Below are 17,272 nucleotides of genomic sequence, written 5' to 3' on the forward strand. Positions count from 1 at the left end.
ATGAATAAAAGTTTGATGAAATCCTTCTTAGTGATTTTTGCTTTTGCTGCCCTTGGCCAATGCTTGCTAAGTATCCCCTTAAAAAAAAGTATACCATTTAGGTAAACTTTTGATACTTCCTCGAACTCTCACTTGAGAAAAAATGTTGTAAACAATCTTGTCAACTATTAAGATGGTATTTATTATGCTGAAGTAAAAATTGGAAAATCATAATAACCACTCTAAGTCATATTTGATAGTAGTAGTAGTGAATTTTGGATAGCCTCCAGCAAGTGTCAATCTTGTGTTATAGCTTAAATGTAAACTTATGACTGCAAAGTGGAAGATTTATGCATTACTTAAGAAGAATAATTGGTATATTAATTCGAAACAGGATTTATCACTGGTAATTTAGCTAAGTTTTATCTAGGAGTACCTGAAACAAATTCAATTGATTACTTTGGAGTTTTAATTAACGAAGTTGAAAGAATTCCTTCTAGAATTAACGGAGTCTTTGGTTTAATTCCTTCTGACAACTTAACAGATACTTTGACTCAACCTAACTTAGTCCTTTAGTTGCATTAAACTCAACAAATAGAAAAGCCATTATTATCTTTCTACTTTGCTTTGGAGTAGGATGAAAAAGCTGGTAAATAGAACTCTTCAGTTACTTTTGGAGGTTACGATGACTCTAAAATAGTAGGACAAATTGAGTATTTCAAGACTGTTTAACAAAATACTTGGTTTGTAGAGTTCAATGACTTCGAAGTTGATGGAGTTAATGTATTTTCCCAAGTAAACTATGCTTTAATTGATACTAGCTCTCCCTTATTTTAATTCAATCCTAATATCGCAGAAAAATTCTAAGCAATACTAGCTTAGAGAGGAATTTACATTGGTTCAGACAACCAAATTCCCTGCAATTCTGATCTTCCTACTATAGCTTTTACATTGCGTAATACCTAAGGAAATCTTGTGAAATTTGAAGTTGAACCTTCTTTCTACTTGATTTAGTCATCAAATTTATCAAATGTTTGCTATTTATACGTATATGGTGATTGCTAAGGTCCTGCTTTAGTTGTAGGAAGTCAATTCATTAAAAAATATTTGACTATCTTTGATTATGAGCAAAAAACAATTGGTTTAGCTCGTTCTATTAACAACCCCCAATAGTCTACCTTGTAAAATTGAAAATATTAATAAAAAATTTTATAAATAATTATGAATTCAAAATATATATTTAAAATTAAACTTATTTTTTTATTTTATTCATTAAATTTTTTAATACAAAAATTAAGTTAATTAAAAATAAAATTTAAAATAATTAAAAAAATGAACTAATTTTTAAATTAAAGTTGAATAAAAATAGATTTTTGTCATTAATTTAAAAAAATAATTTCATAAAATTAAATAAAATATTTAAATAAAGAAAAATTTATTAAATTTTTATTAGAAAAAATTTAATATTTTGAATTAAAATTACCTAATTTTTTTTAAATAAATATTTAATTAATAAAAAATAATAAATAATTTACTAAATTTTATTTTGAAAAATATTTTAAAGTGTAATTTATAAATTAATAACCCAGCTATTTAAGCATGTATCGAATTAAATAAATTTTAGTGAAATGTATTTTGCTTATATAAAAAGAATTCAATATTTTAAAGTAAAATTAAAAGAGATTCTTTAAATGATCTAATTTTTTTTTAATACCTAAAATAAAATTGAATGATGAAATATTTAAAAATTAATTTTTAAAATAGAATAATAAATTAAAATATTAATTTATAAAAATATTTAAATTTAAAAAAATTTTTAGCTTTTAATAAAATAATAATAATTTATATAAAATAGCTACTATTAATATATAATTTTACATTTTATTACTCTTCAACCAGTATAAAAAATATGCTAATTTTCAAGAAAGTCTAATAAAAACTATTTCAAACACATATTATATAAAGAAAGTTATGATATAGATGAATAATATTAATTTGCGATGTTTTAATAAAAACAAAAAATAATTATTAAGTCAATTTGATAAATCTTATTCGTCATTCATTTGTATTCAAGTAAATTAAAACTAATCAGTGCAAAAATATGAATAGCAAATTATAAAATCAATCTACAAGCAAGTCGCCAAGTACATATTATTTATAAACTAGGATTTCATTTTTCAATAGGCAATTTAATTCTTTAGATAAATATTGCAATGTCTTTTTTAAACTAATTAGTTCATTAGAGAAGGACTCCTTAAAAGGAGGATTCCATTTTGAATAAGACATACTCATAGATGAGCACGTAAATTTTGCAATCGTCTAAATCAGAAGCTACCCTTTAGCCTTTATCAGTTCATTATGCGCATCTTAAAGGTAATTTGGAATTATTATTTAAACTTTCTTAGAAAAAATATGAAGTAATTTTCTTTTAAACTTAAAAAACTAGATATGGAAGCATTAGGTAAAGAAATTACATAAAAAACTATGCAAGCAATATAAAAGCCTCTAAATTCTTCTACGAGAATTTAGAGAATTGATAACTAAGGAAATTAAATAGTAGAAGAGATAAAACCTGCAAAGAAAGTTTGTAGTACTTGTTTAATGAAAGATTTAAACATGTTCCCTGCAAATTACAAATTTCATGCATAGTGTAATGATAAATCACATCCGCACATGCTATAAGATCCTGAAAAAACAGGTAACAGAAAAATCAGAGTGATTAAAAAGGCTACAGGATCATCAGTTTCAATAACAAAGGCCAAATTATCATTTTACAAAATGGAGGATATGTCTTATGAACCTCCAATTCATTCTTTTAAAGACTTAGAAATTGAAAAACTTAGAGACGATAATGTAATTAATATATATTTTATTTAGTAGAAAATATCCTAATTTCTATTTTTAAAATATTATCAATATTTTTATCAATGAATTGGTCAGTAACAGTTAATAAACAAAAACAAATTATTTATTTATTTATATATTTTAGATTAAGCTATTGTAGAAAATAGAAGAGCAAGAAGCAGCATATTAAAAGATGTAGATAAATGTCATTTAAAAAATGAGGAATTTAATTGAAGAATTGATAAATTTTTTAAATTAAAATGGAGCTAATTTAACAGATAATGCAATAGAAAATCAAAAACTTTCAAAATATATACTAGACTGTCCTTTGAAGAATGAAGAATAAGCTAAGTAGCTTGAAAAATTATCAAAAAGAAATAAATATGAGTTTGAATTAAATATATAAAATGACGATTTAAAGTTAAAACTAAGAAATTTACAAGATGTTATGTATGGAAATACCTACATCTTGAATAGATAGCCTATAGATTAAGCAAAAGATAATGTAATTGATAGCCAAAAGAATAGAATACACAATTAGAATAGAAATATAACTCGTCTTGGAGACATGCTTCTAAAATTAAATTAATGTGACTAAATTTAAGATCCTGACAGTAAGATCAAGTTGCTTTCTTAAAAAGTTATAGATTTTTCTAACGAAATTGAGTAAGCAAAAAATGATGCCTATGCTTCAAAGAAACAAATGGATGAAGCTAATTCTTCTGCTTTGAGATATATGGTAATAAATTTAAAAAGTTTGAATGAAATATTATTTTTTCTTTGAATGAATTGAAAAAAATTAAATCAGATTTATTTTTTGTTCGAATAAATTCATAATTGAAATAAAAATTAAATTAATTTTATTATTTGTTAGGATTAACTTGATAGTGTATTAAAGGTAGTTTAAAAATACCCTCTCGTTTTTGTTTCTTATGTAGATAAAATAAAAGCATAATTACTTGAAATAGATACTTTTGAGGCAGATGTTGCAAGAGCTTAAAATTTATTGAGCAAAGAATCGCTTTAATATGAGGAGACAATAAGAATATTAAAAGAAGGATTTTAGGAAAAATAAAATAAGATAGACTCTTTGTAACAGGTAAATTGTTTGTAATAAATAGCATTAAATAATGATTTAACATTAATAAAGGAAAGGTAAAGATTAGAAGATTTAATGTAGGAAAAGGAATAGCTTTCGAATTAAAAAATTAATGACTTAAAAAATGTAAAAAATCAGTGGAGAATATTAATCAATATCATACATATTATTAAATTTAAAGGAATTGATTGAGCTTAGCAAGATTAGCAAATAGTAATTAGAGTCTCTGAATGAAAAACATCAAGAAAACTTAAAGCTGTAAGAGGAGTAAAAGTAAAAGCTTGAAGAGTAACTATCTAAGATAGAATAAGATTAATTGAATATTTAGGAACCAAGTTTAAACTCTTCTCCCTCATTTTTCTAGGACATTTACACTGACGATAATTCTGAAAAAGTTATTCAAGAACTTACAAGAATTATACTTAATTAGCAGAATTTCTAAGATGAGGAATCAAAGAGAGCTTTAAGATAAATATTTGGAAAGAGATACATGGATAACTTTAGGTTATTTGAAAAATAAATAAGCGAATTAAATTATAAAAATAAACAATTGCAACAAGAGCTTTTGCAAGAAAAATAATTTAAAAAAAGTTTATACGAAAAAATTGAATGGTATACTAAACTACTTATAAACATTCATTAAGTAATTTTATCATTTTAAAATTTATTTATTTGATAAGCATTTTATTCAATTCATTCAAAAATGAATGGATGGAAGGAAGGATGGATTAGTTTGTTTCATAATATCAATCTTAAAATAATTCTTTAAGAGAAAATTTATTTTGTAAAAAATAGTTTTTTATTCAAATAATTTTTATTATTTTAATAGAATGGGCTTAGCAGGAATAATGCTGAACTATTAGAATAAGACATGAATTGTATTCAGTAAGATCATTAAGAAAGTAGAATGGCAGAACTGGATGAAGACCCAACTTTATTAGGAAGAATGTCAGTTTTAAATGGAAGATTCAGTGAATTTAACTAATGTAAATTCATTTTTTTGATATTTTAATTTAATTTTTTTTGCAGTGTATTTACCTCCATAGAGAGAAAGCAGAGTTTCTTACATGAATGATTAGAAAACAGAAGAAATTAATAAATTAACTGAAGAAAACAAAGATCTTAAAGGAGTTATTAGCGAGTTAGAAGGAAAACTTAGCTTACTTGAAAGCGAGATATAATACTTGTAATTGCAAAATCAGTAACTCCAAAACAAGATGTCACAAAATAAAAATAATAAAGAAATTCAGGATCTTAAAAAGGAAATAGAAAACTTGGTAAACTTATAATTTTTAATCATCTTTTTCACTTTAAAGACAAATAAATCTATGTAAAAACAGAGAAAATAACTGAACGAGCAATCTTTTTTGAGCGATAATTCAAAAATAAGTAGGGGAAATACGCCAACAAGATATAAAGGAAACTCCGCGTATTCTTCAAATACGAAATTAAACTAATTTGATGACAATCTTGGCAAAAATATGTCAAGATTGAATTTATCAAGCATCACTGAACTACCTCAATAACAACCAGTAAAAGAAATGATTTTATTTTTATTAGTTTATTAACTTATTTTATTTTGGTCTTTTTGAAATAAAAATTAAACAAAGAAAATATTTTTTGTAATAATTTGAAAGCTTAATTACGAAGATTGGATGCAATTGGTAACAATACAAGCCATAACAATAGAAGAATTGTAATATAATAAAAAGACGAATAAAATAAATAATTAGAAATTGTATTTATTTATAAATAGTTTAGATAAGCATTAAAGAGATGAGCTAGAAAATATATAAGAAGAAGAGGGCGAATAATACAATTGAAAATGTATTTTTTTAAATTAGCAACTAATATAGTATTTATTTACTCTATATATTCAATAATAAAACATTATAACTTAAAAAATAATCACTAATAAATCAATTTCTCCTTCCTTTTTGTTTTAAATAGTAAGAAGGTTTTTTATTCATTTGTTTGTTTATTTTATGTATTTAATTGTGTTAGTTATTTAGTTAGTTTCTCTAAATTCAATAGAGTAAATAATGGTTATTATATTCATTCTGATTGGTTTTTAGATTCACTTTCTTCTTATTACTTTCTTTCTTTGTTTCTTTGGAATTGAGTTGTTATTATTGATATTGACAGGCTCATATCATTGGTAGCTTATTGCTTGAGAGGGCGTTTATTTTATTATTTGCTTTATTTTATTATATGAAGTTATTTGTAGCAATTTTCATTATTAGTTATTAATTATATATATGTTATAGCAAAATCTTACAAATAACAGCACTTCCTGTTCTATGTTCAGATAAATTATTATATACGATGAACATTCAGTGCTGGTTTAACCAATTTGTTTAAATTTCTCAGAAGTAAGGGTTGATAGATTTAACCTTTTCGTGGATAGAGTTGTATTTCTTTAAAGTTTTAGCATTTTCGGGGGCAGTTAAAAGAACAACTGAAGTAGGCTTTTTAGTTTCAGCAGCAGTACCTAATTCCATTCTAGACTTAACGAAAGCGTAAGGGATGTCCTTAGATTCGCAGATAACGGGAATATGACTCAAAACATCAGGGGGAGAGATATCAGCAGCCATGATGCAAACACTATTTGTTAAAAATGGATAATTGAAAACACAATATTAATTAAGCTTTCTTATTGATCAATTAAATTGAATAGTAGGATATTTAATTTATCATTCATATTTAAAATATTTTTCAATTTGTTTCGCTAAAGTAATTCTTTGCTATGAAAATAAATTTGTATTTACCCAGTAGCTCCCTTTCTGATGGCTTTAACGACTTCCTTAACACCTCTCTTGATGTTCTTTGTTTTAACTTCTATTTTTATTAAAAATGATTTGTAAGATGGTTTGTTGGTCATCTAATTAATCTTTAAGATCTATCTGATTGATTAAAGTAACTATGAAATAATTTTTTACACTTCTTGGTGAGCTTAAGAATTTTCTTTTCAAGCTTGGCAGGGGCAATGGGGTTTGCGATAGGAGAAACGTATAATTAAGTTTCTTATTGAACTCCTTCAGTATCAGACATTATTATTTTGGTTAAAGTGCTTTTATAAGTTAAGATATGAGTTTTTATTGTTTTTTATTTATAGTTTTTACTTTAGATTTAAAAAGCTTTTCTTGGTTTTTTTGGTATTGACTGATTCTATCTATCTGTACCTGCCTTAATTTTGTTTTTTGTTCAATATTAATTTATTTGATACTAACTTCTTAATTTAGTCTTTTGACTGATAAATATATATATCAAATCTCTAAGACTTCATTCAAAATAAAATAATCATTCACGCTATGAAGAACTTATATCATTTTTTATCTATTAAAATTAAATTATATATTTACATCAAATCTACCATTTTTATATTCAAACTCTATATCTATCTATATATATATTTATTAATACATTCTTCTTTTAATCTTTATGCTTTCATAGTTTCTTATCTAATTTCATTCAATTTTTATTTTATAAATATTATTAAAATTTCTTTAAAATATTTTTTTATTTAATTTTACTTATTCCTTAATAGCAATTATAAATTAAATTATTTAGTTTTTTAATAATCGTCTAAATTAAAAAAAATATTTTTATGTTAATTTAATTATAATTTTATTTTGAATTAGTTGTTCCAAAAAATAACTTAAAAAATAAATGATTTTTTTTATTAATAATTAATTATCATATAAAATACTAAATACAAATATATAAAGAGAAAAGTGTTATCCCACCACCACCAGAATTTTTCTATTTAATTTTTTCTACGGAGGATAATATCTATTCACTAATTCAATTGTATAGCCTTGAAATAACAAGGCAGTACCATTATGGTACTATATATATTTTCTATAATTAGTTAATTAATTAAATTTGCATTAATTGAAATTCAATATTTTTGAAAAAAAATAAATGATAAAATAGATTAAAAAATACTACATATTAGAAGAAGTAATAATTTATTTTTTTATGAAAAAGCTTTAAATTTATTTTTTTTAATATAAAAAGTTTTTAGACTCTTCACTTTAATCTCATTAGGTTCTCGATATTTTCCTAAAGTATATTTAATTTATAAATATTAATATTATTATCATTTTCTTTATATTTAACTTTCAGTTTATTTAAAATATTATTTATTATATATTTCATTTTCAAAATTATTTTCTAAAAAAAAAACAAACTCATCAATATTTATTGATTTTTATTAATACAAATATTTTTTTAGCGATTTTAACTTAATTTTCATTTCAGTTTTTAATTATTCATTATTGATTTTTTATTATTTCATATTTTTTCTTAGTTTTTGATATAAACACTTATAACTAATTTAAAACAATAAAGATCTTTTAATTTATTTGATTTATTTTTTTTTATTTTTATTGTAATTGCTTACTTTTTCTTCTTTCTTTGTTAATTTAACTCATTATTATATTTTTATTCTTTGTTTTATTATTAATTAATCTTATTATTTCATATTTTCATTCTAATTAATTAACAAATTTCTTCTTCAATATTTAAAAAGTTACAATGAAATTGGTGATGAAGGTATATCAGGCTTAGGTTCTGCTTTAGCAAATTGCACTAATCTCTCAACTTTGAAACTTTACCTTATGTAAAAAGAGTTTATTTGTTTTGGATTGTGATATTTATAATTAAAAAAACTAATTTTAATTTATTTGATTTATTTTTTTTTTTGCTTTTATTGTACTTGCTTACTTTTTCTTCTTTCTTTGTTAATTTAACTCATTATTATATTTTTATTCTTTGCTTTTAATATTAACTAATCTTATTATTTCATATTTTTTGTTCATTTTTTCCTTCTAATTAATTAATTTCTTCTTGAATATTTAAAAAGTAAAAATCAAATTGGTGACGAAGGTGCATCAGGCTTAGGTTCTGCTTTAGCAAACTGCACTAATCTCTCAAATTTGACACTTGAGCTTTAGTAAAAAGAGTTTATTTGTTTTGGATTGTGATATTTATAATTAAAAAAACTAATTTAAAACTATATAGATCTTTTAATTTATTTGATTTATTTTTTTGTTTGTTTTATTGAGCTTACTTTTTCTTCTTTCTTTATTAATTTAACAAATTATTATATTTTTATTCTTTGCTTTTAATATTAATAAATCTTATTATTTCATATTTTTTCTTCATTTTTTCCTACTAATGAATTAACTAAAATTTCATATCTCTTCTTGAATATTTAAAAAGTTAAAATCAAATTGGTAATTAAGGGGCATCAGGCTTAGGTTCTACTTTAGCAAATTGCACTAATCTATCAAATTTGACACTTAACCTTTAGTAAAAAGAGTTTATTTGTTTTGGATTGTGATATTTATAATTAAAAGAACTATTTTAAAACAATAAAGATCTTTTAATTTATTTTATTGTGCTTGCCTACTTTTTCTTCTTTTTTTAATAATATAACTCATTATAATATTTTTATTTTTTGCTTTTATTATTAATTAATATTATTATTTTATATTTTTTCTTATTTTTTACCTTCTAATGAATTAACTAATTAATTAATTATATATTTTTTCTTGAATATTTAAAAAGTTAAAATCAAATTGGTGATGAAGGTGCATCAGGCTTAGGTTATGCTTTAGCAAATTGCAATAATCTCTCTAATTTGACACTTGACCTTTCGTAATAAGAGTTTATTTGTTTTGGATTTTAATATTATAATTAAAAAAATTTATTTAAAACAAAATAAATCTTTTAATTTATTTGATTTATTTTTTTTGTTTTTATTGTGCTTGTTTTTTTTTTCTTTATTAATTTAACTCATTATTATATTTTTATTCTTTGTTTTATTATTAATTAATCTTATTTTTTCATATTTTTTCTTCATTTTTTCCTTCTAATGAATTAAATAATTAATTATATATTTCTTCATATATTTAAAAAGTAAGAATCAAATCGGTGTAATGGGTGTATCAGGCTTAGGTTCTGCTTTAGCAAATTGCACTAATATCTCAAATTTGAAACTTTACCTTTGGTAAAATGAGTTTATTTGTTTTGGATTGTGATATTTATAATTAAAAGAACTAATTTAAAACAATAAAGAACTTTTAATTTAATTTATTTTATTTTATTTATTGTGTCTTACTTTTTCTTCTTTATTTGTTAATTTAACAAATTATTATATTTTTATTTTTTGTTTTATTATTAATTAATCTTAATATTACATATTCTTTCTTCATTTTTTCCCTTCTAATTAATTTCTTCTTCAATTTTTAAAAAGGGGAAATCAAATTGGTGATGAAGGTGCATCAGGCTTAGGTTCTGCTTTAGCAAATAGCACTAATCTCTCAAATTTGACACTTGAACTTTCGTAAAAAGAGTTTATTTGTTTTGGATTGTGATATTTATAATTAAAAGAACTAATTTAAAACAATAAAGATCTTTTAATTTATTTTATTTTTTTTATTGTGCTTACTTACTTTTTCTTCTTTATTTGTTAATTTAACTCATTATTATATTTTTATTCTTTGTTTTATTATTAATTAATCTTATTATTTTATATTTTTCTTCATTTTTTCACTTCTAATGAATTAACTAATTTCTTCTTAAATATTTAAAAAGTTAAAATCAAATTGGTGATTAAGGGGCATCATGCTTAGGTTCTACTTTAGCAAATTGCACTAATCTCTCAAATTTGACACTTTGGATTTAGTAAAAAGAGTTTATTTGTTTTGGGTTGTGATATTTATAATTAAAAAACTAATTTAAAACAATATAGATCTTATAATTTATAGATTTATTTTATTGTGCTTGCTTACTTTTTCTTCTTTCTTTATTAATATAACTCATTATTATATTTTTATTCTTTACTTTTAATATTAATTAATCTTATTATTTCATATTTTTTCTTCATTTTTTCCTTCTAATGAATTAACTAATTTCTTCTTCAATATTTAAAAAGTTTGAATCAAATTGGTGACAAAGGTGCATCAGGCTTAGGTTCTGCTTTAGCAAATTGCACTAATCTCTCAAATTTGACACTTTAGATTTTGTAAAAAGAGTTTATTTATTTTGGATTGTGAGAATTATAATTAAAAAATTTAATGTAAAACAATAAGGATCTTTTAATTTACTTCATTTAAATTATTGTGCTTGCTTACTTTTTCTTTTTTCTTTATTAATTTTACTCATAATAATATTTTTATTTTTTGCTTTTATTATAAATTAATATTATTATTTTATATTTTTTCTTCATTTTTTCCTATTAATGAATTAAATAATTAATTATATATTTCTTTTTGAATATTTAAAAAGTTAAAATCAAATTGGCGATGAAGGTGCATCAGACTTAGGTTGTGCTTTAGCAAACTGCACTAATCTCTCAAATTTGACACTTGGCCTTTAGTAAAAAGAGTTTATTTATTTTGGATTGTGATATTTATAATTAAAAGAACAATTTAAAACAATAAAGATCTTTTAATTTATTTTATTTTTTTTATTGTGCTTGCCTATTTTTTCTTCTTTCTTTGTTAATTTAACAAATTATTATATTTTTATTCTTTGTTTTATTATTAATTAATCTTATTATTTCATATTCTTTCTTCATTTTCTCCCTTCTAATTAATTAACTAATTTCTTCTTCAATATTTAAAAAGGGTAAATCAAATTGGTGATGAAGGTGCATCAGGCTTAGGTTCTGCTTTAGCAAATTACACTAATCTCTCAAAATTGACACTTTTACTTTAGTAAAAAGAGTTTATTTGTTTTGGATTTTAATATTTATAATTAAAAAATCTAATTTAAAATAAAAGATCTTTTAATTTACTTGATTTATTTTATTGTGCTTGCTTACTTTTTCTTTTTTCTTTATTAATATAACTCATAATAATATTTTTATTTTTTGCTTTTATTATAAATTAATATTATTATTTCATATTTTTTCTTCATTTTTTCCTTCTAATGAATTAACTAATTAATTAATTATATATTTCTTCTTGAATATTTAAAAAGCCAAAATCGAATTGGTGATGAAGGTGCATCAGGCTTATGTTATGCTTTAGCAAATTGCACTAATCTCTCAAATTTTACACTTGGCCTTTAGTAAAAAGAGTTTATTTGTTTTTGATTGTGAGATTTATAATTAAAAAAACTAATTTAAAACATTAAAGATCTTTTAATTTATTTGATTTTTTTTCTTTTTTCTTTTTATTATGCTTGCTTACTTTTTCTTCTCTCTTTGTTAATTTAACAAATTATTATATTTTTATTTTTTGTTTTATTATTAATTAATCTTATTATTTTATATTTTTTTTTCATTTTTTCCCTTCTAATTAATTAACTAATTTCTTCTTTAATATTTAAAAAGTGAAAATCAAATTGGTGATGAAGGTGCATCAGGCTTAGGTTCTGCTTTAGCAAATTGCACTAATCTCTCAAATTTGTAACTTGTCCTTTCGTAAAAAGAGTTTATTTATTTTGGATTGTATATTTATAATTAAAAAAAACTAATTTAAAACAATAAATATCTTTTTATTTATTTTATTTTTATTTGAACTCATTATTATATTTTTATTCTTTACTTTTAATATTAAGAAATCTTATTATTTCAATTTTTTTAATCATTTTTTCCTTCTAAAGAATTAACTAATAAATTATAAATTTCTTCATATATTTAAAAAGTGAAAATCAAATTGGTGATGAAGGTGCATCAGGCTTAGGTTCTTTAGCAAATTGCATTAATCTCTCAAATTTGACACTTGAGCTTTCGTAAAAAGAGTTTATTTGTTTTGGATTGTCAGATTTATATTTAAAAAAAACTAATTTAAAACAAAATAGATCTTTTAATTTATTTGATTTATTTTTTTTGTTTTATTGTGCTTGCTTACTTATTCTTCTTTCTTTCATAATTTAAATCATTATTATATTTTTATTCTTTATTTTTAATATTAATTAATCTTATTATTTTATATTTTTTGTTCATTTTTTCCTTCTAATGAATTAACTAATTAATTATATATTTCTTCATATATTTAAAAAGTTAAAATCAAATTAGTGATTAAGGGGCATCAGGCTTAGGTTCTGCTTTAGCAAATTGCACTAATCTCTTAAATTTGACACTTGAGCTTTCGTAAAAAGAGTTTATTTGTTTCGGATTGTGATTTTTATAATTAAAAAAACTAATTTAAAACAATAAAGATCTTTTTATTTATTTTATTTTATATTGTGCTTACTTATTTTTTCTTCTTTCTTTAATAATTTAACTCATTATATTATTTTAAATTTTTGCATTTATTATTAATTAATCTTATTATTTCATCTTATTTCTTCATTTTTTATTCTAATGAATTAACTAATTAATTTTATATTTTTTCTTGAATATTTAAAAAGTGAAAATCAAATTGGTGACGAAGGTGCATCAGGCTTAGGTTCTGCTTTAGCAAATTGCACTAATCTCTCAAATTTGACACTTGGCCTTAAGTAAAAAGAGTTTATTTGTTTTGGATTGTGATATTTATAATTAAAAAAACTAATTTAAAACAAAAAAGATCTTTTAATTTATTTGATTTTTTTTTTTTTTTGATTTTATTGTGCTTGCTTACTATTTCTTCTTTCATTGCTAATTTAACTCATTATTTTATTTTTAATTTTTTTATTTATTATTAATTCTTCTTCAATATTTAAAAAGTAACAATCAAATTGGTGATGAAGGCGCATCAGGCTTAGGTTCTGCTTTATAAAATTGCACTAAACTCTCAAATTTGACACTTTACCTTTCGTAATAAGAGTTTATTTGTTTTGGATTTTAATATTTATAATTAAAAAAACTAATTTAAAACAATAAAGATCTTTTATTTTATTTGATTTATTTTTTTTCTTCTTTTTATTGTGCTTGCTTACTTTTTCTTCTTTCTTTGTTAATTTAACTCATTATTTAATTTTAATTTTTGCTTTTACTATTAATTAATCTATCTTATTATTTCATATTTTTTCTTATTTTTTTCCTTCTAATGAATTAACTAATAAATTTTATATTTCTTATTGAATATTTAAAAAGTGAAAATCAAATTGGTGCAATGGGTGCATCAGGCTTAAGTTCTGCTTTAGCAAATTGCACTAATCTCTCAAATTTGATACTTGACCTTGAGTAAAAAGAGTTTATTTGTTTTTGATTGTGATATTTATAATTAAAAAAACTAATTTAAAAAAATAATGATCTTTTTTATTCTACTAATGTTTTTTTATTTATTAATTTAAGAAATTATTTTTAATTTATAAATGAAATTTACAATAATTTTTTATAAAAGTTCTAACCAAATCAATGAATCATAAAAGCTCAGAGTAATTAGTAAATATCTTAAATCAAAAAGATTAGTTATCTATAGAATATACTGATATTATAATAAACAATTGGAAAAAAAATGAGGAATAAATATTAAATAATTGAATAATATAAAATAATATGTTTTATTATTTTAAATATAGAATAATGTTTTTTTAACCTAAAATATATGTAGATAAATAGATTTTATTATAGTTTTTTATATTAAAAAATACCATATTTTTGTAAATTAATATTGCTAATTGCAGATTTTTTTTTTGTAATAGAGAGATAAATAGTAATAGGTTACACCAATAACTATTTATCTTTCTAATATAATATTATATAATAGTATTTATATATATTTATGTATTTTGTAGGGATCGAACGTATGGCCATTTTTTTCATTCGGCCATTTAAATATATAAAAAATAAAGAAAATTAAAATATAATATTATTTTTAAGATGTATTCTGGGTGCATTTATATGTGCGAGTATTTCTATTCTATTCTATCACCAATTTAATTTACCCTTTTTAAATATTGAAGAAAAAATATAATTAAATAGCTATTTAGGATAATTTGGATAAGAAAATCAAGAAAAATAATGAAATAATAAGAAATTAATTAATAAATAATAAAATTAAATGTTGAAAATAAAAAAATTAGTTAAATTAAGAAACATAGAAGAAGAAAAAAAACAAGTAAATAAAATAATAAAAAAAAAGAAAGAAATTAAATAAAAATCTAATAAACAAATTAAAAGAGTTATATTTTTTAAATTTATTTTTATTTTTATAGCTAAAAATATTACAAACTAAAACAAATAAATTCTTTGTTTTACACTAGACAAAGTGTTAACTTTGAGAGATTAGTACAATTTTCTAAAGCAGAACCTAAGACTAATACACCTTAATCACCAATTTCATTCTCACTTTTTAAATATTGAAAAAAAAAATATATATTTAATTAATTAGTTATTTAGAAGGAAAAATAAAGAAAAAGTTGAAATAATAATAAGTAATGAATTAATAAATAAATAATAAAAGCAAATGTTGAAAATAAAAAATGAGTTAAATTAAGAATATAGAAGAAGAAAAAACACAAGTACAATAAAAGATAAGGAAAATAAATTAAATAAATAAAAAGCTAATAAACAAATTAAAATAATCATATTGTTTTAAATTCATTTTTATAACCAAAATATCACAATCCAAAAGAAGCAAACTTTTTATCAACTAAATGTTTTAGTAGGAAAAAATAAGTAAAAATATTAAATAATAAAAAATTAATAATTAATAAAAATTATAAAAGTGAAAATTAAGTTAAAATAACCAAAAATAAAATGAATGAAAATAGGGATAATCTTTATTAGAAAAATAATATTTATTTTAAATAAACTAAAAGTTTAATATTTAAAAAATTTAATAGTAATAATTATTATTATTATTAATGACATATACCTCAGATCAATATGGAGAACTTAATGAGATTAAAGAGAAGAATTTTAAAACTTTTTATATTAGTAAAAATAAATTTAAAGAATATTGATATAAAAATAAATAAATAATTACTTCTTCTAATTAGTGGTAATATTTAATCTATTATTTCATTTTTTTTTTTCAAAAATATTTAATAGCAATTTATTTATGAAAATTTAATTAATAATAAATGGATAAAAAGAACAAATAAATTATATGAATTTATAAATTTACTTTTAGTTAGTAAGAGAAATCACAAAAAAGTTAGTGTAACACTCATTATTAAATCTTAATATTTATATTTAAAATATGTACTGAAAAATATAGTTGGTATTAGAGATTGGAAATAAAGGATAATTAGTATGTGGACTCACTATTGCTAATTGCAGATTTTTTTTTTTGTAATAGAGAGATAAATAGTGATAGGTTACACCTATAACTATTTATCTTTCTAATAGAAATTAATATAATATTAAATAAATTTATATAATAGTATTTTATATATTTACATGTAATTGTATTTAATTTATAATAATTTAAATAAATTTAAAATTATTTATTTTGAAATAAAAATAAATTAAATTATTTATTAATTATAATTCTATTATAATACATATATATATATATTAAATTTTTTAATAAATAAATAAAAAAATATATTTCATAAAAAGTGGAATACAAACCATGAAATTTTTGTATGGCATCTTGCTATATTAGAAATATTATAAATATTCCCAAAATTACAAAACTAAAACAGAAAAATCTACTTATAAACGTTATTCTTATAAAATTTAAGAACATTAACAACTAGAATTTTTTCAAATAGGACTAAATAAATAACTGACCATCTCTAATTCTTACTATATATATTTTTAAGCGTTTGTTTTAAATACAAATATTAAGTTTAAATAGTGAATGTTAAATTAAGTTTTCTGTGATATCTCTTCATAAAACCAAATTATAAATTTATATTTGAAAATTAATTAATTATTATATTTATTTGTTCTTTTTATCCATTTATAATTAATTAATAAATTAATCAAATTTAATAAATTGCTATTTAATATTTTTGAAAAATAAATAAATGATATAATAGATTAAAAAATATAACTAATTAGAAGAAGTAATTATTAATTTTTATATTAATATCCTTTAAATTTATTTTAATTTATAAAAAAAGTTTTTAAGGTCTTCACATTTACCTCATTAGATTCTCCATCTTGATCTGGGGTATATTTAATTAAAAGATATTATTTTTTTTATTATTAATATTTTTTGTATATTTAATTTTCAATTTATTTAAATAAATAATTTTTATTATATAAATTATCATTATTATTTAATGATTTTTATTAAAACAAAAATTTTTTAGCTATTTTAACTTAATTTTCATTTAAATTTTTAATTAATTATTTATTATTCATTTTTTATTATATGATACTTTTTCTTCATTTTTTGCTATTAAAATTTACACTTAATAAAAGCAGTTTATTTGATTTGCATTGTAATATTTTTAATTATAAAAGTTAATTTAAAACATTAAAGTTCTTTTAATTTATTTGATTTGTTT

At 20.4% G+C, this 17,272-nt stretch overlaps 5 protein-coding genes across 5 annotated transcripts; 4 read left to right on the forward strand and 1 right to left on the reverse strand. All coding sequences in view use genetic code 6, as the record gives it.

Moving 5' to 3' along the window:
• Window positions 1–1,170, forward strand: TTHERM_01053070 (eukaryotic aspartyl protease; the record flags this gene model as incomplete). The annotated part of the gene is made up of 1 exon (XM_001012504.1): window positions 1–1,170. The coding sequence occupies one exon, from the start codon at window positions 1–3 to the stop codon at window positions 1,168–1,170; it is 1,170 nt and encodes a 389-aa protein (XP_001012504.1).
• A 910-nt stretch (window positions 1,171–2,080) lies between these two features.
• Window positions 2,081–5,986, forward strand: TTHERM_01053080 (hypothetical protein; the record flags this gene model as incomplete). Its single annotated transcript, XM_001012505.2, has 12 exons — window positions 2,081–2,123; window positions 2,215–2,352; window positions 2,426–2,832; window positions 2,969–3,562; window positions 3,698–3,922; window positions 3,974–4,048; window positions 4,104–4,565; window positions 4,752–4,908; window positions 4,952–5,199; window positions 5,263–5,454; window positions 5,573–5,618; window positions 5,679–5,986. The coding sequence occupies 12 exons, from the start codon at window positions 2,081–2,083 to the stop codon at window positions 5,984–5,986; spliced, it is 2,895 nt and encodes a 964-aa protein (XP_001012505.2).
• A 302-nt stretch (window positions 5,987–6,288) lies between these two features.
• Window positions 6,289–6,973, reverse strand: TTHERM_01053100 (ribosomal protein L7Ae containing protein; the record flags this gene model as incomplete). The annotated part of the gene is made up of 3 exons (XM_001012507.1): window positions 6,289–6,526; window positions 6,691–6,760; window positions 6,862–6,973. The coding sequence occupies 3 exons, from the start codon at window positions 6,971–6,973 to the stop codon at window positions 6,289–6,291; spliced, it is 420 nt and encodes a 139-aa protein (XP_001012507.1).
• An 873-nt stretch (window positions 6,974–7,846) lies between these two features.
• Window positions 7,847–14,296, forward strand: TTHERM_001053101 (hypothetical protein; the record flags this gene model as incomplete). Its single annotated transcript, XM_012796686.1, has 20 exons — window positions 7,847–7,885; window positions 7,943–7,992; window positions 8,457–8,546; window positions 8,790–8,879; window positions 9,149–9,238; window positions 9,497–9,586; window positions 9,849–9,938; window positions 10,185–10,274; window positions 10,526–10,615; window positions 10,866–10,955; window positions 11,219–11,308; window positions 11,560–11,649; window positions 11,915–12,004; window positions 12,270–12,359; window positions 12,584–12,670; window positions 12,942–13,031; window positions 13,292–13,381; window positions 13,590–13,679; window positions 13,959–14,048; window positions 14,209–14,296. 20 exons carry the CDS (start codon window positions 7,847–7,849, stop codon window positions 14,294–14,296), a joined length of 1,704 nt encoding a protein of 567 aa, XP_012652140.1.
• Window positions 14,297–14,868: 572 nt separating this feature from the next.
• Window positions 14,869–15,570, forward strand: TTHERM_001053102 (hypothetical protein; the record flags this gene model as incomplete). Its single annotated transcript, XM_012796687.1, has 1 exon — window positions 14,869–15,570. The coding sequence occupies one exon, from the start codon at window positions 14,869–14,871 to the stop codon at window positions 15,568–15,570; it is 702 nt and encodes a 233-aa protein (XP_012652141.1).
• Window positions 15,571–17,272: the final 1,702 nt, after the last annotated feature.

This window comes from Tetrahymena thermophila (genome assembly GCF_000189635.1).
Source record: "Tetrahymena thermophila SB210 genomic scaffold scf_8254708, whole genome shotgun sequence".
NCBI lineage: Eukaryota > Ciliophora > Oligohymenophorea > Hymenostomatida > Tetrahymenidae > Tetrahymena > Tetrahymena thermophila.